Here is a 24,600-nt window from a genome sequence, read left to right on the forward strand (position 1 = left end):
CCCGTTTATATTGAAGCTATAAAGCAGGAACATTAAAATAATGGCGTCTAACAGGTTATGTAGTCACATAAAAAAAAAAAACAGCTCTACAGCCATTGGATGCAATTTTGCTGAAATGTTTATTCAGAAAAAAACATATTAACATTATTTATAACTGTCCATTTGACAATTTTGTCATCAACATACATTAACACAAAAATATGTGAATCAGCATTAGTTTAGTCAAGACGTGGAGAAAAAACTGTCAGGTGTTTCAAAAATAAGAAATAAAAGAATAAACTTCTCTAAAAATAAAAGATTCTGCACATCAGCAAAGTAATCTGTGAGGAAGGCTGAAGAGATACAAGTACCATCTCTCTGCTGTAGCTTTGGAGGCGATCATCAACACGGATGATCCACAGTCCATTTATGGAATAAAAAAAACAAAACCTCACATGTCAAAAAAGTTGGTATATACAGACACCATTTAGGCCCTTTGATTTTTTTTTTCTTTTAGAGTACAACAATATTCAGAAACATTCTCCATTCCTCTATTCTCAGTTTCACAGAGTGGAAACTTAACGGCTTCATTCAAAATGTACATGTAAGTGTATGAACCGAACACTGGTAAACATGCTTCATTGTCCGAGGACACAAATAAAGTTAGGAGAGCTCGGTCATCTATGGTTACTCGTGCTGCAAGGGGCCCCGGGCCCCTGAAGCCTTTATACAGCTGGGTCTAAATGGGTAAGAAGGCAGCCAAGTCAGTCAATCAGTCAATTTATAAACACCTAGGCTAAATCTGTGTAACATGCAGCATCTTTTTGCTTGATTGTTGAAATTATGTTCACTTTTTATATTTTTTGCTTGATTTGAGTTGTATTTAAGTAGCACATGACGCAGCAGAATCCGCAATACGATTTCGGACAGCCTTTTACAGTAGAGACACGACTGAAACACACCGCCTAGAGCAGACGTGTGTGTGTGTGTGTATGTGTGTGTGAGCCCTATCAGAAGGACTGCACGGTTGTTAATATTTTCCCCTGAAACACAGAGTTCAGAGGTGCACTTAGGTTAAGGGGAGGGTCCCGAGTTCATCCTTGCACATCACACATTTCATTATTTGTCATCATATTCACCATCATTATTAAGATCATTAAACAAGGTACAAAAACAAAAAATGGGGACGTTGATCTGAAAACAAAGAGCCAGTTACATAAACACCCCATTTTTCATCACTGCTGTGGTAGACACAAAGGGTTTTGTTACACAAAACAGTGGGCAAGGGATAAGAATAGGCTTTGCTCAGCGCACAAATGTCCAAATACAGAGACGAGGAGGTGGAGAAAAAAGAGGCTAAAGAATAACAAAACAAAAAAAAAGAGGACGAACATGTAAATGTCTCTCAAGTCTGGGGGAATTAATATCCCTCAGAAGCTGAGCTGTAGTAATCAACACACCATCAAGCAAAATCCAGAGGTTCACAATCAGGAAATCCGCAGTTCGGACAATGTTGCAATCCATAATCTGACCCATTGCGTAATCCAGCCTGTTCCCTCTCTAGCCCTCTCTTGGTGCTCTCAGTTCTGGGAGGCTGGGGAGGAGGTGAGGGAATTTATCAATGAGTAGACCTAAATCTGTTGTCTCATCATGTATGTGTTTGTGAGTGTATGTGTGTGTTTGCCTTCCTGCCTCTCTAGGCATATTCTTGGTGTGTGAGACTATGTGTCTGTGTGGATGTGTACATTCTGGCATAGTTGTGTGTAAACTTGTACGTATCCATCAGTGACATCTGTTCATTAATGCATCTCAGAGTTGAGTTTGTCTTGGAAGATGTACAGGTTGTTGGTGGCAGCGATGGCGATTATGTTCTCTGTCGGGTGCCAGGCTGTGTGGAGGATCTTCTTTGTGAAATCCAGGCTGTCCACGCTGATGTCATCCTTCCGGCGCTTTCCTCCAGCGGCACAGACTCTGCGAGGTTTAAGAACGGCTCTGGGTTTGCTGCTCTCTCTGGATGCCTCAAGGGTCACGTCGCGCTTGGTGTTCCGGTCGAACATGCGGAAGAAGTTGTTGTAGGCTCCGGTCATGATAACGCTGAATGGAAGAAGAAGAGGACACAGTCTTGATCTATCTTAATCTACCGTTCGACATCTCTCAGACTGTAGCAGCGAGGAAGCAGCAGCTCAGGAGAGGAAACTCATTTCCATTCCTTGTATCAGCGAATTTACTGTTTCAGTCACTAACAAAACTCCTGAGGTGAGTTTGGGTTGTAAATAGGACTGATGCACTGAGTTGCATTCTCCGCTCGTGCTAATCAAGTTAGAAATTCTTTAAAAACAAAGGGTATATTACTCAGCCTTCTGATTAATGCTGCCCCCTATTGCTTTGGAGTGTGAAATATGAAGCACTAGACTGTTCCCATCACACACAATTTACTTAATGTTGCAAACTGTGGTTATGCTTAGGGGTGTGACGTTTCCAGTGCAGCTGGAGTAAGGCTGTACAGCAGATCAGTACGGCAAAAACCTATCAGATGGAAGTAGAAAATCCTGTTAAGTTGTGAAGCTGAACTCACCCTTTAACCATCAACCCATAAACAACCCAAGAAGGTATATGCATATTTGTTTACTGGTTCTCCCTCAAAATATTTGAGTATTAAGAATATAAAAAGACACATGCGCACCTGTCCGAACCGTTCCAGGCACACTCAAACTTGTCAAAGATGCAGTCGTTTTCGTAAAGGGAGCACAACTTACTGCGGAGGTAATCATGAACCTAGAGAAATACATAAACACATGCACGCACGCGCACACACACACATACACAGATGTGGTTATAAATAAATCTCCTGTGTAGTTACCTCACTTAGATACTCACTGTGTGTGTACAACAAATAGAAGATTTAGGAGAAAAACACACACACACACTATGCTCAACATTGATGAAACACATAAAAAGTGGACAGGTTGTAAGACAAACCTTCCCTCAGGCAACACTAAGAAAGACACAACATCAGCCCTCAGCAATATGAGGACCAGGAGTATTTTAATCTGAACTGCGTTTCCATTATGAGTAAATCCATTAGCATCAAACTCTCTATTATCACACACCAAGGGCATGGTAATAGACACACACACACACACGCATGCATGCACACACGCACGAATGCGCGCACGCACACACACACACGCACGAATGCGCGCACGCACGCACACACACACACACACAAACACACACGCATAATCACCAACTAATAACTCTTTTTTTCCCTTGTGCTTTTATTCAACCTGCCTTCGTCAGCACTGTGTGATGCAAGGAGTAGAAACCTACACCTTCTCCAGCCGCCACACATTAAGCTTCCTGTTTTCCCAATCTGCATAACGTCAGCAGTCACCAGTTGCCTCTCAATCAATAGACGGTCAAGCTGAGGTCAGCTCATGGTTGTACATCAAACCCGGTGACAGTTTGGTTTCCCCTGTGGCTCTTTTTGTAGGGGGTAAACTGATACAGTGTCAGCTGGAGTTGAATATATCGTTCATTTATTTATTTATTTTATTTTCAAGTCTGCATGTAAGGTACCTGATTCCACGGGGATTACATTTTTATGTTCCAAGAGGAAGATTTAAATTGATGAAAACTAGAGATTTGTCCTTTGTGTCTCCCTTGTGATTTCTCCCCACACTCACCCCCTTTCTAAACTCCTCATTCTTCTCTCTGCCCGTAATCAGACTGTCCTCACACTCCCAGCCAACCCCTCACTCCTCTTTCCCTCCCTCCCCCCCTCTCTTTCTCCCTCCTTCTCCATGCTGCATTGCAGATCTAGGTGTCAGGCAGTGTGTAAGGTATCCCCTCCTTCAGAGCCTGTAAATAGCTCCAGTGCATCTTGAAGCCTCCCACTCCCAGCAGCCTCATAGGTCCTGACATGTCAGACAGACACACAGACACACACAAACACACACCTGTTTCCTCACATGCCCTTGGCAGCAACACAAAACACACAGCAAAAAAAATGGAGTCGCATTTACAGTAGAAAGCGTGGCCAACTGTAAACACAAGTGGCTTTACACATTCCTTTGTAGACACACTGAGTAAAGAAGTGTTACATAAAGAAAAAACACTCGTCATCTGTTCAGAACAGATTGAACAACGCAGGTCTTTTCTGAAACATCCTGTATTACTTTGCAACACATTAGGTTTACAGAGTAATGACTCATTCCATATAAACGGCATAATGATAATGGTCTATTTGTGCTTACGTCTCCTATTGATCAGAGATGCATCCACACGGGGGTTCATTTTCTGGCAAGTAATCGATCCAATTACCCTTAAAGGGGTTTGAGAAAAATGTAATCATTCATAAGTACTGTGATTCAAAGTGATAACCTCCCACCCATAATTAATTTTCGCATCAAGCGCTGGATTTTTTCATGAAGGGTTCCATAGCGTGCGTCGATCAGGCAATTAGTCACCTACCAGTTTGGAGGACACTGTGGTGACTTTAATCAGAGACAAAGTGAATGCTTACATGGTGGTTACATCATTTTGCTTTGAAACAGAGTTTTTGTTCTTTGATGGAGCTCTAAATCGATCTAAGCAGCAATGAGGAAACTGCTGCAGGAACTCAACCCCTATTACTTCTATGACTCCATCATATTACTGTATACATAATACATGTCCATTACAAACTCTTTACCTTGTATGTTTAGGATGTAGAGCCTGTTAACAGTACATACGTTAATGATAAATTAAATGAAATACTATTAATGTAAGAAAGCAGGTAAGGAAGCAAAAAATCTATTTCAAGACTTGAAGTATTGTCCCTCATTTGAAACTGTCATAAAGTTGGCTATTTGGAGCAAAAAACAGCAGACAAAGCTAAACTCAAGATCAACTTAGTGTGAAACATTGCTAAATAAAAACCCCTTTCAGGTTGTGCAGCAGTAACTTCTGTGTTTCTCTTGCAATGTAATCCCTTATTTTTCAGAGTATGTAGTTGCCGACAATTCTAAAAAACACTGTGATAATAAGTCTTCACATTAGCTGTGTAAGGAACCCTGCCTTCTAGAAGACAAGCAAAACAAAAAAGAATCATCAGAGCACCTCTAGTGGGGAAAATCATGTGATAAAAATATTCACTCAGATGTTTTTGGATTGTAACACTTCTTCCTGCTCCACACATATAGGTAGTGACACACCTGGTACGTCTCAAGGGGCTTGCTCTCCATGTTGAGGTCCCACACCTTTGCAGTCAGGTAGTCTCTGGTGAGCAGGTAGCGCCCGCTGTGGCTGAACTTGACATCAGACACAGAGGAAATGATTTCGGAGAAGAAGGAGCGAGCGCTGGGGTCCTCCGGCTCCTCGAACACTGGAGAAGGTGAGGGAGAGAGGAAGGGGGTGAGAGGTTTTGAGCAGAGTGCATAGGGCATAAAGGAGGGGTGTGTGGAGAGTTCTCTGTGACTGCATCCCCCCACATGAGGACAGACAGGTGTCAAGTAATGAATGCAGTTATAATAAATATGTAATCTATGTGTAGATGACTTCAATGCACAAATACTATTGTGTTAAATAATGATAACATTTTCCTAAAAGGACAATATGGTACTCCGCCACTCTGGTGAAATCAAAATCCTTTTACCTGCAATCATTTACATAAAGGAAAATACAAGTTTCAGGTTGAAGATCATTACATGGCAGGAGGTTGGAACAGACCAAGAAGAAGGTTCTTTTTTTTTGTTTTTTTTAATCAGTAAGCAGACTAAATAAATGTAATAATAATAAATGCTCACTATGATGGATCAGAAATCTTAAAAACCTAAAATCAAAAGCTTTTTTTTTTTTGTTCATGCTGACGAAAAAGAAGGATGTAAACCTTAAAAATGGTTTATCTTCATTGGCTAAAATATGGAGAGCCACCAGCATCTGATGTTGGAATACTTTTCAAGGACACTCACAGAGAAAAGATCTCACCCTGGTGCTCAGCAGGTTTACTCACATTTGGAGTGCCTGTCACACAGCGCTGCTTCCCTCATGTCACAGAGGCGCAGGGTGCCTTTGCTGCTGCTGTAGACAAACAAGTTACAGTGATGTGGGTGAAACTCAGCTGCTGTGATCACCTCAGTCAGATCCTCCATGTTGGCAGGTTTAATGTCCACAATGTCTGAGAGAAAGTGGTGTTGCTCAGGGAAACAACAAAGAGAATCAGCTTCCTCAGTCTGGCTGAAGTCTAGAGTTGTGTTTGTTCACACTCATTCATTCATAGATTCATCCTTTTATTGATTTAACTCCCTTACTGACTCCCTGAGAAACTAATTAGATTGTATTTGGAATTCACGTGGAAATCCGCCTGGGCCCAATAATCTTACATAGAGAAAGTGTATGTAAATGTAAACACAACCAGCACAATTTGTAAATAATTTACAGCAGAAATAAAGCAAAACCAATATAAACATACTCTGAGGGGATTGCTTGGAGAAAGACAATTCCATATTCAGATAAATTGGAATGTTATAAATCCTGTCTGGGTCAGGAATGTTACTGCGCTGTGTCCTATCGAGCGGGTTTTAAACTCTGAGAGGGGCTGAAATATTTATGCTGCCTTTGAATTATTCATTAAGCTACATTTTCCCTACTCAAGAATAATATTCCCCTCCCCCAACACTGTGTCTTTGTGCATTTCTTTATACATTTAAGTGGGATTTGCAGCAGGGGGTGGTGGTGTGTGTGTGAGCATGTTATGTGGTAATATATGCATTAATCATCTGTATCTGTGAATAAATTAAGTCCTACTTCATGTGTATTTTTGTATGTGTTCACACTCACACACCCATACATCTACATGCATACTATAACCCAAAAAAGATACTAAAGCTGCGGTCAGTGATGTCCAGATGCCAGAGGTTGATCCTCAGGTCGTCAGCTGACATGTAGGTTTCATAGTCGGAGTTGACGGAAATGGAGTTGACATGGTAGGTGTGGGCGTTGGCAAACACTCGCCGTGGGCTCACCTCCACCATCAGGTCCATCGGCTTCAGCACCGGCACCTTACAGACAGAAGGAGCCATTAAACACCCTGTGTAACTGATTAGGAGAAAAAAATGGTAAAAGACGGCAGATTCCATTTAAATTGCTTTATAGTATCATTAATTAATATTTAATGAGCCTCTCTTTCCTTTGAAATAATACATTTCATGGCAGAGCCCAGATGAAATTATTTGATAGTTATTTCAAGTGCTGATTTAGTGCATCAATTCGTAAAGCTCATTTGGAATAACCACACAAATTCTTTGTAGATACACGACTAAAATTTTTTGTAGAATGCTTTAATATGCTTCTATATTTGTTTGCAGGACAGTGGGACTACCACACATGCACACACACGCACAAGCACACACGCAAGCACACACACATGCGCGCGCGCACACACACACACACACACACACACACACACACACACAAGCTTTCATTCACACTCGAACCTCTATCCAGACAGACAATCATGCGCACACCAATGTTGTTGATTGCCAAAAATCCCCGTGCACACACTCAAGCTCATTTAGATCAAGTGCATATGTTGTCTTGTTGTTCTCTACAGCTGGAGTATTGGGTTTCTCCACCCCCACACACTCACACATGCACACACATATCTGTGTGCTCTTGACCCATTTTTGCACATGTAAACACATCTGTACCTACTGACCCAGTTATGTAGCCCAGCCTTCTCCATTATAGATAACTACAGGACTGAAGACAGAGTATGCGGAGAGAAAGAATGGAAGAAAGACTGGATAGATAGATAGAAAAAAAGATTTGATATTGAAGATACATAGAACAAAAGAGTAGATACTCAAGACAGTGACACAGACTGATGGATAGATAGATACATGCATACATACTTTGACACAGACAGACAGATAGACAGATAGACAGATAGATAGATAGATAGGGATGTTACGAAATTTCACGTCATGAAATTTCAAGAAATAAAAAATGATGAAAAACACTTCAAAGATGCACAAAATAAAAATCAATGTAAAAAAACCAACAATGCGAAGCGGCGGCGCACACCACTAACACTGATGATTTTTTACCCTCTCGCCTACTGTATACAAATATTACAGGGAGAAGAAGAACTTTGTAGCAGCGTGAGAGGAGAAGAAGCAGCAGCGAAACAATTATTTCAAAATGGAGGAAGACGGTGTCGAACAAGTAGCGAATGCTCCTTCATCAAACAAATCGGTTGCGTGGACTTATTTTGGCTTCCCATGTAAAAGACAAGGCAACGGTGAGACGGTTGTGGATAAAACAAAAAACGAGTGCAAACTATGTCGGTACAGAACACCGAAGACTGCGGCGAGCACGACTAGCATGATAGAAGAATATGCACCTGTTGAAAGCTAAATATTACAGTTCACTGAGGTCAGACATTATAGATCTAGATTCGACTGCACTGTAGTATAAATAAGGCAAAAAATACAAATATTTTGTTTTTTCAAAGCAAACAGCATTTTGTAGACACCGCAATAACTTGTATGTCTGCATATTGAGGAAGAAAATAACGAATATTTGATGTTTGCATTTCTGATTTTCTTTAATCTTTATTTTGCCTTGTGAGTATTTTGTATTGTGAGCCCTGTTTCATATTTTGTATCGTTTCGTGAGTTGACTATTTCATTGCACCCCTTATAGACAGACAGACAGACAGACAGATAGATAGATAGATAGATAGATAGATAGATACCTGTAGAGAGGTGACAGTAGAGATGTCCTTGATGCGACCCTCCTCATCCTTAAGGTTGTATCCCTCTGGCCGTTTGTCTCTTTCACTCACCTTCCACAACTTAATTGTCTTATCTGGGACACAACAAGACAAAACAATTCAATCAGATAACAATAAAAATTATTTGGAAGTGCAACAAACAAATATTAATAATGATACATTCCATGAAGATATCAGGATAGATGTGATTAAACTAAATATAGAATTCAATTTCACTATGAAGACAAGACAACCCAGGCACTTGAATAAAAAGACAAGACAATCCACTGCACTCAAACCTGTCAATTCTGAAAGACAACTTGGACTCTGAAACTCTAAATGAGCAGACTGACAAGAAACAGGTCTCTCTCTCCCTCTCTCTCTCTCTCTCTCTCTTAAAATCCATCCATCCATTTTCTACCGCTTGTCCTGTTAAGGGTTACAGGAGGGGCTGGAGCCTATCCCAGCAGCCTTCTGGCAAGAGGTGGGGTTCACCCTGGACAGGTCACCAGTCCATCGCAGGGTCAACACATACAGACAGACAACCATTCACACTCACAGCCACACCTATGGTCTCTGTTAAAATGTGAAAAAAATGACAGCAAGCACTCCAGCTGCAGCAGCATTTCCTAGCTGCTGAGGCAGGACTTACATTTTCCATACCCTCAATCATAAATAATACAGTACTTAAATAAATCAATAACTGTGCGCTCAGGGAAAATCTATAGATCTTGCAATATAGCCATAAATTCAGACAGTAAACTAATGATGGGACCTCTCATTATAGCGGGCAAACTCACATCCTACGGTACGGAAATGTCACACGGCACTCAAGGAAAAGCCCACATTTCAAACTTCATAAATCTCTTTATCTGAGGGGAAATCTACTTCGGTTTTGTAACTCAAATTCAAAAGTGAGCTCAATTCCCTTAATCCATTTTAATGCCCTTCACTCTGTCACAAGCCTATTAACAGAGAAACCATGGTAACAGAGACATCAGAGCTGGTGTAATGCCATATTTTACAAACCACAGATGATTATCTTTTTATACTGACAAAGTAGAGCATGAATGCTACAACAATAAAATGTGTCACACAAAATATGAACCTTCCCACCTCTGCATCATCCTGGTTCCTTTGAGGGACTCACCATTGGTGGAGAGAAGAAAATGGGCAGCATTCTGCTGAGGGAGCCATCGGATCTTATTGATCTTCTCCTCGATTTCCAAACTCTTAAGGTAGTCGAACTCGGGCTCGTGGCTCTGGAAAGTGCTGTAGACATTGTACTCTCCCTGGGAGAATGGCTCAGATTTACTCTGTAGAAAGAAAAGACAGGAAAGGTGTGGGAATTTGAGACACTCCGGACAAAGTAAATGCAAACAGGTTATAAAAAGATTGGGAGTAAAGATTAAATGACTGGTTTCAGCAGAATCTTTACAGTGACTGAAAAGCTGCGGATCAGAAATGTAAGCACAGCCCCAAATTTGCAATCAGAGATGAACTTGTGACTTGTCACTCCAACTGAAGCTGACTGAATAAGCCAAACTATTACAAAAGCACTCACAAGAACAAGAGTTAGATGAGAAAGCTAGTAGCTGTTTTGAAATGTGCAACTATCCTCGCCAAAAAGAAGAAGCGAAGAAAGCGCATTTGGGTGAAGTCGTGGAGGGATACACATGTTGAGTATGGTCTCTAAGAACTGTGGAGGGTGTTGTGGGTGAGTAGCATCACACGCTGGCAATGTATGCTATTGCTAGATGCAACAGATATGGCGGGAGAGATAATAACATAGGTTAACAGCATAGATTGGCATCCTCTGCTTTCACAGGCTGACAGTTTACAGTCACGGTGGGTTGGTCATAATTTAACTACTTAATTGGTACGCAAACTTTTTCATGAACTGCTGTGAAATGTTGAACCTCCTGCTGTTTACCCCCTCCACCTTCACAGATGGCTGACTATCTTAAACTGTAACAATTTTATAGAGCGCGTCTTCTCAGAATGTGGATGAAAAACATCACAAAACACCGATTTATTTTTGATAGAGGATTTTGAGAGAATACTACAGTTTGTATGGCGTATTCCTCACATAACTGTATGTATCCCAGATTGGGGACATAGCACCTCTCGACTGTGTCAACAGTCCACTTGAAAAATCTCAAACATGTCTGATATGCTCTGATTCACATCGGGAGGAATCCGTTCTCACACACTCTCATACATTTGTCCCTCCACCTGGCCTGAACCTGTGCAGACTGGTGCAGACTAGGGCAGACTCAGCATGATTGTATAAATCCTGTATGGAGGATGTCTGCTGTGTGGAGGAATATTCTATTGAGTGTTTCTGCAATACCAGAGCCATTTAATTCTCAGGGGTCTGAGTCACCTTGATGTTCGAAAGAAACGTGGTTCAGACTCAGTGGTAATGACACACTCTCTGATACAGCACGAGTGTCAACTCTTTATCAATCAATCTGGACTGTAGCTGGAGGGCAGCCACGCTTGTTGATCACTGCTGTTACAGCTCGGGTATTTTTCAGGCGCGCGTGCACGTGTGTGTGTGTGCGCGCATGCATGTATGTGTGTCTACCTCAGGTTCCCTCTGAAAGATGACCACTCGGCCCCCCTTGTCCCCTGTGGCCAGGAGCTCTCCTGTGTGGTTGAACTCAACAGTGGAGATGATATCAGCTGTGGAGAGAAGGGGGGGGGTGGGAGAGAGAGAGAGAGAGAGAGAGAGGGAGACATAGCACAAGAGGAAAGAAAGAGAGTACTCATTAGCTAATTGACCAACACATTTACATGCGAGTTGATTCAAATATATGAATTATCTTGAAAATGGTCAGCGTTAACAATATTCTGCAACAGACCCATTGGAAAAATCACACACACATCCACTGACTCACATTAGTCACAGGTGCGTTCCACTATGACACATGCAGTGACACACACATAAGTGTCACTTGAGTTCATTGTGTGTGTTTGTAGTCCATGATCTCTTAGAAAGAGTTTATGTGCATTTGTGATTCAATACGAGTTTTCAATACATTCATTTGCATATTTGTGATCATGTCCCTGAACACCAACGCACTGTGACTCAGTAAGACACTGTCACATGGGGAGTAAGCACATTATTAAACACTTGGTGTTTACTGAGTCAGTGTTTTGGGGGGGCTTCCTGTGCCACACTGCACATTCTATCTGACAATACACAATGTCACATCTGAAGCCTTGATGCTATTTGAATGGAAACTCATCCTTGTGCCTCTGCCTACTTATCCTCCCTCTCACTTCCTCCTCAATCAAGGTTGTATCATATTGAAGCAGAGCTGCTCTGGATGGAGGCAGAAAAAAATCACAATGGTTCCATGGAAAGAAAAGCAGCCATATACTTGAAAATTTGAAGCCATAAAAAGTTACCTTCAAATTAGCGATACTAGTTCCTATGCTCAGGGTTCTAAGCTCCAAAATTTCCATGTTTTTTTGAGAAAACAAGTCCAGTTAATTTGCTAACAGAAGTGAAGTGAACATTCAGTTCGATTGTGAAATGTCAAATCTGCCAAGTCTTCACACTTACAAAGCGCGTGTTAAGGACAGACAGCTGCTGGTGATGATGATGATGATGGCTGTTACTTCTGTGTTGACTGGATATTCTTAGTCATATATTACAGTCAACTTCGTATTCTAAAGCTTTATCTTTTAACAGGTTCCTTTTATTTGGCCACTAACGTAGCTGGAAGAGGTCAAGGAAGTTACCACACTTGCTGCATTGTATGGTGCCTGATGCAACATACAAACTAGAGATTTTTACAGTTCCTGAAAACTAAAATATATTGTACAATCTTTAAATATAAGCTATAAAAACACAAACAAACCCTAAAATTCAAACTTACTGACCCTGTAATGGTGTCAGACGACAAGACTGCAGTAAAATTAACATGTAATATCAGGATAAGAATTATCATCACACTAAGATAAGAAGTTTAGAAAGCTACCTGTTTTGAAATTATTTCGAAGATAGCATCAGCTATGTTCCAGTTGTATTTTACACAACAGTTATAAGACTGTGCATTTCATCTAGATGTCTCCAGAGCACAAAAGTTTTTTTATAGCAAGAGCTTTGAACTGCCAAACGCCTCATTTTTCACATTGAATCTCACCAGGGCTTCAACAAAAGAGTCCACTGAGCTCAGTTTTGATAGAAAAGAAAACGGGTTTCAATAAGCATTGACTGTCATAAAAATAGAGCATGGAGAGCGCATTTACAGAGTCAAAGAGATTCAAAGCTGCAGCCTTGCCTATTTTGTGGCAGCCTTGAGAGAGACAGATTTTATGATGAAGGGAGGCTGCTTCACCGTCTGCCACAACACAACCATATTCATCCTCTCACATCTCCATGTATCAGAGGATCTTACGTTCTTTTTTTCCTCCTTTACAATTGTGATTGCTCTGTCTCGTGACCTATCAGTTGCTGCAGTGCCTCTGTGTTCCTCTACTTCTCTATCTTCCTCCTCCATCTACTCATTTTATTTTCCCTTGTTCTCTGATATCTCTGTTTTCCCCCATGTCACTCTCATTTTCTTTGTGATTTTCTCTCCATATTCTGTCTCATCCCTCCCCCATGGCTCACTGCTGCCTGGCTGTATGTTAGTGTACACATAGTAGTGGTGATGTTGATGCTGGTGGTGGTAGAGGACGGAACAAGAGGTGGAGGGAAGTGAGGGTGGAGGGTAGTTCGGTGAGAAGGGGTTGCCGTGGTAACAGGCTAAGCCAACCAGTAGCAGAAGTACTCAAAATGGTTAGCCGTATATGGCCCTCCAGTGGAGGAGGAAGTGGGATTGAAAAATTCAGTTCTCACAGGAAAAAGAAAGGTGATAAAATAATTATGCTGCTGCAGTTTTTTCCACAAACAATGGTGAATTAGTAGCAGGAGACAGTATAAACACAGTTTACCAAATTAATCTCACACACACGCTCACACGCACGCATGCACGCGCACACACACACACACACACACACACACTCACTGAGTTTCATATGAACATGAGCCCCTACAAATGCAGTCCAATTTACATGTATGCAGGTGGTGAAATACTGATCAAGAGCAGATTTTTGTGCTTGACACTATTGTATGTGTGTGTGGTGTGTGTGTGTGTGTGTACTCCCTTACAAATGTGAAAAGAGCTAAGCTAAGCAAACCCATAAGAGCAGCACACACACATGCTACAGCTGAATAAAATATGGAGCACATGTTCCTCTCATTCTGTTCTGTTTCTCAACACCTCCATTTACAGGGTTTCTCGTTTGTTTGTGCCTCACATATACATGTCTACGCAAACAAAACTAATCTGTCAATCAAAAACACAATCTGATGGCAATTACTGGTGGAACAAAATATGACAAACCGCAGTATCTCGTCCTTCATACAATATTAAAACACTGGTAATAAACATTGATCATTTTAATTAAAACAACTGTTGCTATGAGCAGATTCTTCCTTCATAATTTTGACAAGTTATGGTTCTGAATTTGTGTTGTACAATGTTTTGATTTCAGTTGTCAAACATTCAATTCCTTCTTTTTTCCAATCTATGGCCATTTTTTCATCTTTAGGAACAGAGATGTTATGACGTAGGCTATGATAGTTTTTTCCTACATATACTGTAGATTATCAAAGAATTGCAGTATCATGATACAATTATTATTGCAGGGGAAGTATTGTGGTAGTATATTAATGTGAAGTATTCTGATTCAACCCGCTGCTAAGAGTACAACCAGAGCAAAATAAGTCTCTTCAATTACAAGTAAAATCCATCCATCCATTTTCAACCACTTATCCTGCTGAGTGTCGTGGGGGGGCTGGAGCCTATCCCAGCAGCCTTTGGGTGAGAGGTGGGGTTCACCCTGGACAGGTCGCCAGGCCATCGCAGGACCAACACATATAGACAGACAACCATTCACACTCACAGTCACACCTACGGTCAATTTAGAGTATCAATCAGCCTCGTCCCCTCTTGATGTCTTTGGACTGTGGGAGGAAGCTGGAGTACCTCGAGAGAACCCACACAGGTACAGGAAGACCATGCAACCTCCACACAGAAAGATCCTGTGCTGGAGCCAGGGAACCCTGAACCGTTTTGCTGTGAGGGGAACCACTGCACCACCATGCCACCCCAAGTTCTGGTCCATATCTGAAATCATGGGTGGCACGGTGGTGCAATTGTTAGCACTGTTGCCTCACAGCAAGAAGGTTCCGGGTTTGAGTCCCAGCTTGGGCACGGGATCTTTCTGCGTGGAGTCTGCATGTTCTCCCTGTTCCTGCGTGGGTTCTCTCTGGTACTCCAGCTTCCTCCCACAGTCCGAAGACATCAAGAGGGGACGAGGCTGATTGATACTCTAAATTGACTGTAGGTGTGGCTGTGAGTGTGAATGGTCGTCTGTCTATATATGTTGGCACTGCGATGGACTGGCGACCCCTGTCTCTCTCCCGAAAGCCACTGGGATAGGCTCCAGCCCCCCCGCGACCCTTAACAGGATAAGCGGAGGAAAATGGATGAATGGATCTGAAATCATGAGAAACAAACATCATGCTTCAGCTGAATTAATTCATTTCATGTTGGCTGACAGCTGTACTTGTGTCATTCAAGCACAAAATAAGAACACTGTTTCAAATGGGGATGCAATACAGTCATAGTTTTACCTGGATTATCTTGCTTTAACAATAGTTAGAAACCAAATTTGTAGACGAAAATCCCATTTGATTCATTGTCCATCCCTATTACAAAAACAAGTATCATCACAAGCACTTCAACTCTCTTCCAAAAGTCAGTGCAGTGATGTAAAATATGACATCTATGCGGCTGTGTGCACGGCTGTCAAGCTTTAAGTCTCACAGTGTAGAACTGTGAGTGTTATAGTAAGCTAGCTGTGTCTGCCTCCCACAGAATGTCCATTAGCATCAGCAGGCCTGGCTGACTCATTGCCATGCGGCAGGAGCAGGGGGGAGCACAGTGTGACTTCAAGTTCATACCCCCATACATGCAATACACATGAATGAACCCAGGGAAACAGACACAGGCTCATGTGACGAACAGATGACATACAACTGAATTCACTGTGGTGGTGATACACCTATCAAAGAGATGAACAGAGTGTGCATTAGCTCTAGCATAATTTGTTAGGTAATTTATTAAAACATCATCTCATTCTTTGCTTTATTGAATTATAAACTGCATATCAGTGAAAATTATTTAGATGATACAAACTATTTTGTGTTGCAAAAAGAAGAAAGCAAGTGCAGGGATGAGATGTAAAAAATGAGAAAAGCAAAGGTTTGTAGGGAAGATGGGGTTGGTGGTGAACGTGGTGGAAAGGAGGGGGTTCCTTTTTTTTTTGTTAAGGTCTGCAATAGTGACAGAGAGGGGAGCAGACATCCTGCAGACCCAATTATAGATATCTTAGGTTTGGGTAAACATTGGCCATTATAGCCCAGCCAAAAACACACTCTCCTTAAATGTGAGGACAAGCCGCCGCTCAGCAGGAGATCTGTGTACATGTGCTAGCAAGTGTGTGCTGCAGCACAGGCGCCCCGCATTTCTTGTGTACGTGTGCACAAGTGTGTATACTCAATTACCCAGCAGAGAAATAAATGACCGGAGAGAGAGAAAGGAGGAGACGAGGAGAGATGCTGCCAGAGGGAGACGATAAATTGATCCCTGTCCTGCAGTTTGCGAGTTATCTGGGGGAAAAAAACTGCTGCATGTGATTGTGTTAGGAGTGCACATGTGCGGAGCGGAGTGATTTAAGGCCAGCACAGCAGGGAATCTACCATTTCTCCAAACACACAACAACACAACAGAGCAGAGCTGGTGTGAGCCTAATGGTCATAGAAACAAACACAAACCAAGGCAGCTGCAGGAGTTGTGAAAGACACTTGTGATCCTGCTTTGCATACCTGCAAAGAAATCTTCTGGCAGCAAGATTTCTCAAAGCTTAAATTATTTCTGATTAAAAAAATAATAATCTTACACAGTATTTCCAAGAGATTTGTCAGTCTGTCTGCGACATAAAAAAAGATTAGGAGCTTAACGGGTTTACACTCATTCCAACTCCCAACAATATTGAAAGATTATGTGTGGATGCCTCATAAATACTGATGTGTAATCCTATAATTATAACTCCTTTTTTCATTTTGCCTATTTCTTTTTTTTTCTTTTTTTACATGTGAGTGTTAATGTTATATTTCTATGAACTTGCAGTGGAGTGGTGTGTTTAGAGGTTTAACGAGTCAGTGTGTGTGTGTGTGTGTGTGTGTGTGTGTGTGTGTGTGTGTGTGTGTGTGTGTGTGTGTGTGTGTGTGTATACGCCTCAATCTGCGATAAGAGAGGAATAAGGAGGTGACAGCACATCGTCTGGTCAAACTATTTAAAGAAATCAATCACAGGCACACACATTCTTCATCGCACTGAGGCACACAGTCTGAGATAAAAATAACCAGGCAGGCACAGAAATAGACACGCACAAAAAAGATGAGACAGAGACAAAGTGAAATATATTTCTAATACTCGTGAGAATTCACCTGATTCAAACTTTTTACTTAAATAGCACGCACTCTTTCCAGACATACTCTCCCATCTACCACACACACACACACACACACACACACACACACTCAGACTGGGGTCATGTGGCGCAGCTGTGCGACAGATAGATACGACCTTGGGTATAGAAGACGATAGAGCACACACCTTCAGTGTAAGAGGCAAACGGCTCGGGCTCCAGAGAAAGAGTAGTGATGTCGGAGCACAGGACCTGGATGGGGCTCAACATCCTGGGGGAGGACTCCAGGGTGGAGAGGGGTGGACAGGATGGGCGGAGCTCTTCAGGCTATAGCCAGGAGCAGCCCTGCAAGAGGAGCAAGGATGGGTGGGGAGGGGAAGCAGGGGGCAACAGGGAGGAGCAGAGGGTAAGGAAGGTAACGCGGGACCGGTCAAGGGTAGGGGTTGGGGGGTGGGGGCAGTAGTTAGGGTGGGGACTGAGTTACTACATTACCACATTTGGCCATGAGTACACACCACAGCAAACAGACTGGTGGTGTATTCATGATCATACTGTATCTATAATGTGTCTTTTTGGGGGTTCGACAAGAAGGGAGAAAGACATGCAGGGTGGACACAGATAAACAGCTACATGAACAGAGTCAGGCCTCTTATCTGAATATGAAGGTTCTGCAGGTGAATATTTTTTATGTTTACTGCAGGAGGAGGAAGAGGGGGAGGAGAAGGACGCAAGACATGCAGATAACACTCTACTGCTGACAGAAATTGGCGAAGGACCAGCCAAATGAGAGCTGGTGGAGCTCATTTACAAATTGTTTGCGACTAACAGTTATCTAGACTTAACGTTCTTTTAAAATAATGACTTTTTCCACAATAAAATGTCAAATATGGTTGTAAACTGAAGAATTATCCATTATGTTACGACATTCTGTTCATTTGAAAATAAGGTTTTACTTTGGCCATTTAAGTGTAACATGCTGCTGTTTTGTACAACACTGGCACACAATGATAGCAAAGTTTATGTGCTTTCATTATAATAAATCAACTAAATCACACCGAATTTACATAGAAGACTTTAAAAGTTAAAAAATATACGCAAATGGTTATGATGTCTTGAGTATTTCAAGCAAATACCACTGCCTCTCCAGTCTGACAGGAGATTTCAGGATCGGGAGGTATTGAAGAAGAAATAGGGGAGAAAATTAGTAAGAAATGAGAGAAGAAGTGAAGGGGGGACAGTATGGTAGGGAGGTTAAGTCTCTCTTCTGTGGGGTTAAAGGGCAGGGGAATCCCTACACCAACATCTACAGACACCCCATTATGTATGCGCACGCACACACATATATACACACACTTGCAGGCAGACACACACCCATACATAAAGCTGAGCAAACAAAAAGACACAATGTGTGCTCAAAGACACAGAACTGAATATGGATGCAACAAGGGCAGAATATGAGGAGGTGGACACACACGGGAGCTACCAAAATACATCCAAGCATATAATCACATGCACCTCGCTCTCTTTCTCTCTCTCTCTTAGTATCTACCACCCTCAGTTTTCCTCTAACACACACATACAGAGGCACATTGTGTTTCTGCAGCCTTTAGTGCACTGTTGGATAATTGTTTAATTGTTTAGCAGACATGCCACTTCAGCACTGGGCAATGCTGCGAGTTGCATTAGAGGACTGATGGGGAAAAAGAAGGAGGGAGGAGAGAGTGGGGGATGGAAATGGGGTGGAGGACGGGGGATGGGATGAATGTGAAGGAAAGGTGGAGGGGGTTGGATTAGATGTAGAAGAAGAGTCAGGTTATGAATCATATTGTTTATTTTGGACAGAAGATGATTTTGTGGCCATCAGTGATTGATTTACTTATTCCTCTGCAGCTATCTGTCAGCAGGCTGCTGTCAATGTGTTGCACAACCTTATCAGACCAGCAGCGGAGCGGTCTGAGTGTGTGTGTGTGTCCACCTTATTGTGAGTTCATCAGCAATTCAACCTGAATAATATCTGCTTCTGCCTGAGATGTGAGGAATAATTAATACTGCCATTATTGGTGGGTGGAGACAACTTGTCAGTCACATTGCCCAAGCATGAAAAGCAGCATGTTTATTATCATGGACTGTTGCTATAGCAATAATGCATTGTTAGCGATGGATGTTAAGACCGATTTTCTGCCACTCACTCATCAAAAATCCATTTCTGAAATGGACAAAGACACATATTGCTCGTGGATACGTGTATAAGAGATGACAGACGCACAAAGACATGAACAGACACCATTCTAAACAATACAATGTGCTGAATGCACACACACACACACACACACACACACACACACACACACACACACACATTTACACTATCAACAGGCAGCCCTACAGGTCTCTCCTGACTACAGTGTATGCTCCTGTGTGAGGGAAATTATATTACAGGATGTATAATTCCCTCTCTGCAGTGATATGAGAATCACAAATGACCTCTAAATAATAATCCCCCGTTCTGGTTTATGAGGCGTGGCAAGCTATGAGCTGAGTGTAAAAAAACACAAGGGAGACAGACAGACAGGAGGTTGGACAGAGAAGCTAGTGTGCAGGTGAGATAAATTGTGTAACTGAGATTAGCTCAAAGTGTAGGGGGTAGACGCTGTCCAGGGTTATAATCCATGTGTTTAATGAAATCAACAGAGTGCACCTGTTTACATGGTATGTGCACAAGCGTGTGTGCAAGTGTGTGTTTTTTAATGTTCCCCCATACTAAAAATGTGATGCATTATATATTATATATTCCATCTGACAGCAGTCCAATGAGTACAAAAGAACATGTTTGAAGAACTTAAGACATTGTGATATCTGCCTGTCTTTGACATACAGCACACATACTGGGCAGATCAATTCTTCCCTGCAGTAACATGAAGTAAGGTAGCTCTGCTGCATGAAGCAAAGAGTTTAAACAATTGCACAAACTGATACAAAAAGAGAAAAGGGCAAAAACAATAAATGAAAGTGGAGTGAGAGGAGGGAAGTAGGAGAGGGAACTTTAATTATGCAGCGAGGCGAGTAATTTACTCCATTTCACTACAGCACTATACTGATCAACACAGAGACTGAAGAAAATTAGGAGGCAGTCATGTTGCTGTTGTTTTTTGTCTGTACACACAAATTCAGTCACAAATTCTCCAAAAAAACATGGTGACACACTTTGACACACAACCATAACACATGCGTTTATATACACATGCGCGCGTGCACACGCGCACACACGCACGCACACACACACACACACACACACACACACACACACACACACACACACACACACACACACAAACCTGCTAGCTTACCTTCAGTCACATAGTTGTGGTCCGGAAGGAAGCCGCGGTGGTTGAGAGTTGGGGTTGTGTCAGTGTCTTCTCCCATCAGCAGGGCTGGGGGGAGCGCCCTTCTTGGGGGGGCAGCGTGGTGGTGGCAGATCGGTGGTGGAGGGGGTGGTGAGGATGCCGGCCAGCACAGCGCCCATACTGCTGCCCGCCGACACCTCCTCAGCACAGGGGTGCAGTGCCGGGCATCCTATCCTTGATTAAGATTAGGGGCAAGTTGGGAGGGAATGGGCTGGTCCAAGGGGATGGATGAGTGGGTGTAGGTGAAGGAGTCCACACAACTGCTGAGCCAGAGGTCAACCTGCACAGAGGGGGAATCATGAAAAACAGCTTCAACAATTTTAAACTACCAGTTGTGACAAGATTTGTACCTCACTGCAGCTGGCATCACTAATAAGGCCCAAAAATCTGAGCGCACCTCTTGCAAAGTGTGATGCTGCTGTGCCCAGGTGTGGCCAAACCCATTCTGGTGTCTTGCAAACACACTACACACACACTCACACACAGCCCTCAGTAAATGTCTCTTCTTCTATATGGAGGCTCCAAGAGACGAGGAGGTGATGAAGAGGGGAGTGGGGGAGGGGAGAGAGGGATGAGCAGAGCCCCTGGCTGCTGTATCTGCAGTGCTGATGCTTCTGCAGTAAACTCACAGGCATGGACACACACACACACAAATACACAGCAGAACAATCAAACTCACCGATACACTAAGCAGCTTGCGGGTCAGGTTCTCCTCTGTTGATTTTCCATGAATCACGTCTCTATCCTCCTCAGTGGGTTTCTTAGCTGCTCCAGTATGAGGAGGAAAATCATACGAGCTCTGCGTTCTGCTGCAGTCTTCACTCTGGCGTATGTATGAGAGGCAGAGTGAGAGGTAGAGAGAGGGGGAGGAGAGAGAGAGAGAGAGAGAGAGAGAGAGAGAGAGAGAGAGAGAGAGAGAGAGAGAGAGGATGTGTCCTACTGCTAGTACGTGTTAGTGATGCGTTGAACCAGGCTCTGCCTACTCCACAGCGTAGCCAATCATCATGGAGCAAAGATCTGCCTGACCACTGACCACAGGTTATTACATCTGAGATAGAATGATGATGGAGATGAGGAGGCAGGTGAAAGCATGACTGAAAAAAGGAGAGCATGGTTTCAGTGAGTACTGAATGCGAGACAGAGACAATAAGACAATTCACCTGGGGACAATCAACCCATCAAAGAGACCTTTAAGAAACCACTCACTCACAACAATAAAGAAGTATAAATGAAAGGTAGAGATCATCAATATTTTATATTATCTTCCTACGTAGTTACAATAATAATAATGATAATAATTACTATTGTGATCAAAGTACCCTCATTCAAACTGTGGCAATAACTGTCACCATACAGACTCGTCCTATAATGAAGGACCAGAAATAACCCCAGACTGAGTTAACACTTAAATTTAGACCCCAGCCTGTGCACAGTGGCTTCAGTCAAGGTGGCAGCAGAGAGTGAGCGGCTGCCAGTAACAGTTGGTGCCATCACTGGTGTTGGCGTTCTGCCACGAGGCATAACCCCCCCACAGCAGGGAACAAGACGAGCTGTTTATCTGACTTACTCCGAGACTGCCGGCATCACCCTCCCCCATTGTCTAAGTTACCCGTGATGGGCAACGCTCCACACACTACTGCCATTGCTGCCCTTCTATCTGCCCCCCACCAGCCTAACATCCACCACCACAAAGATCTCCACAACACCCCTGCTGTTTCCCCATGCTGTTCTACCTGCGCTCCTCCACCTATTCTCTCCAAACCATATGCCACCAAAATCCCCCTCTGGTTAATTCTATAAACCCAGAAGGTTTATAGGATCATCTGACCTTTATACCACCACTACACCCATGCAAAGAGGGTGTGAGGTGAGAAATACCACTAAAATGTAGTTGCTTACAGTACTCTTTGGGACATTTTACATATCACTGTAAACAGGTTAAACATAGTAATACAGGGAGCAAGCGTGTCTGTGGTTGTCATGCTGGAGATTGACTGTCAATCAGCTTTAGGTTGGATAATTGACACTCACCTCTGATCCAGCAGCTTTTACTCCTAGGTTTCACCCAGTGCTGGAGGTAGGAGGATGTTTATCGAACCTCCAAACAATCTTAACCACAGGTGTTCCACTGAGAAACCATGATTAGAAAAGTGTTTGGATGACATAAAATCATTATTTTCAATATTTATTTTCAATATTTTTATGCTTGCTTACCCATATTAGTGAGAAATATAATGAAAAAGTCAAATATGTTACAAATTGCTTTTCATATATAAATATTTGAAAAGGAAATATATCATTTTTTAGCTGTTTTTTTCCCAATACTTCCACATTATTATGACAAAATGACTCCTTTTTCTATTTAATATGAATACTTGAACGCAAAATGCGTCAAATTTCAGAGCCCGTGCCACTTTTTTACTTTTACTTCAACACGTTACGTCTGTTAACTTTTTTTTTTTTACTTAATTGTCTGTACCTCTACTAAAGGAAAAAAGGGAACTTTTGCTCCCTCAGTTCCACTATGCTGAACAGCCATTTGCTAACGCTAATAATTTAGCAAACGGTTGATACTCAATTCAACAAAAACAATGTGTCTTTTTTTTTCTTGGTAATGAAAATGGAAAGATATAATTAACTAATTAATCTATGAGATGAAGGGGGAAAAAAGTACCTTTTACATGTCGGGCTTTTCACACCAATGTGTGTCCCTTTGCCACCTCTGGTCAATATTAGCCACACAGCCTGCTAACGCTAATATGCTAACAACCAGTTGATACTTCTTTCAACAAAAACGTCATACTTCCGCAACTTCATAAAGCAAAGTCGAAAACCTAATTGGCTAATTAATTCATGAGAAGAGGGCAACATGGCTCAGTGAAAGCGTGGTCGTCTAGCAACAGAAGGGTCGGTGGTTCGATCCTCACGGCACCCGGTGACCATGTTCGGGTATCTTAGGCAAGATACTGAGCCCCTAATTGCTTCTGATTACTTCGTGACTGGACCCGTCCAGGGTGAACCCCGCCTCTTGCTCGATGTCAGCTGGGATAGGCTCCAGCTGACATTGGGGCGACCCCCCCACGAATAGGCGGTATAGAAAATAGGACGGATGGAATTCATGAGTAGAAGAAAAATATTCACCTTTTATATGTTTTGCTTTTCGCACCAGCTTTGTCAGCCAATTTGAATTTTAGCAATCAGTGCAGAAGGGACCAAAACTTACAATGATCATTTCTTGGCAATAAATTTTACAACCCTATTGTGAGATTTGCAACACATATGACTTGCAGCTATAAGCATAAAGATTGTCATGTATCCCTTCCTATGCTACAATAATTGTATATCCAGTGAAATGATCTTCATGGCTTGACACAGGGGGGAAAGCATGCAACAGGATGTATTTTAACTTAAAGCAGTTCAGCTGTTAGGATAGAGGATGAAACAGATTAAGAGAGGAGGGTTCAAAATCTGCTATGAATGTAATCCTCATGCTCAAACAAAAATAAGTCCTTTAGTCAAATCGGGCACAGAAACAGCAGGTAGAGAAACAATAAAACACTTCAGGAAGAAAAAAAACAACATAACACAAACATCCATCATCATCCTCATTGCCTGCATTCAAATGTTTGTTTGGGTACACTTCACCTTGTTAAGCTGCCATGCTTGACCCGGACTGTCTCCCTCAGCAACCCAAGACCAGTCTGTTACCTAGGTGATAGAGTGTGACCAACCACTATCCTCAGTCACTTGGACCCATTGCCCTTAAAAGTGAATGTGCTTGTAATATCTCAAGTGATCGAAGGGACTCTGCAGATGGAGGTTTTTACATCACACGTTCACATCTGGGGGATGTTGTAGTTGAGAGAAAACTGTTGGTTGCCGTGGCAGATGATTTTCTGAGGTGAA

At 42.3% G+C, this 24,600-nt stretch overlaps 1 protein-coding gene across 4 annotated transcripts; it reads right to left on the bottom strand.

Moving 5' to 3' along the window:
- Positions 1-106: 106 nt before the first annotated feature.
- LOC147251154 (serine/threonine-protein phosphatase 2A 55 kDa regulatory subunit B gamma isoform) lies at positions 107-23,662 on the bottom strand. 4 transcript variants are annotated; one of them, XM_086221622.1, is made up of 14 exons: positions 23,369-23,662; positions 22,726-22,822; positions 21,644-21,788; positions 21,374-21,517; positions 20,638-20,974; positions 17,479-17,635; positions 11,325-11,422; positions 9,885-10,050; positions 8,717-8,829; positions 6,842-7,019; positions 5,972-6,136; positions 5,175-5,344; positions 2,663-2,754; positions 107-2,073 (listed from the first exon to the last, which is right to left on the bottom strand). In XM_086221622.1, the coding sequence occupies exons 6-14, from the start codon at positions 17,558-17,560 to the stop codon at positions 1,779-1,781; spliced, it is 1,359 nt and encodes a 452-aa protein (XP_086077748.1). In that variant the 5' UTR covers positions 17,561-17,635; positions 20,638-20,974; positions 21,374-21,517; positions 21,644-21,788; positions 22,726-22,822; positions 23,369-23,662; the 3' UTR covers positions 107-1,778. The 4 variants fall into 4 exon arrangements, with proteins under 4 accessions (XP_086077748.1, XP_086077747.1, XP_086077749.1 ...); XM_086221621.1 differs by lacking the exon at positions 21,644-21,788; XM_086221623.1 differs by lacking the exons at positions 21,644-21,788; positions 22,726-22,822.
- Positions 23,663-24,600: the final 938 nt, after the last annotated feature.

The sequence above is a fragment of the Aulostomus chinensis genome, chromosome 13 (assembly GCF_037954235.1).
Source record: "Aulostomus chinensis isolate RoL2024-O1b breed Wild chromosome 13, RoL_Achi_v1.0, whole genome shotgun sequence".
Lineage (NCBI taxonomy): Eukaryota > Metazoa > Chordata > Actinopteri > Syngnathiformes > Aulostomidae > Aulostomus > Aulostomus chinensis.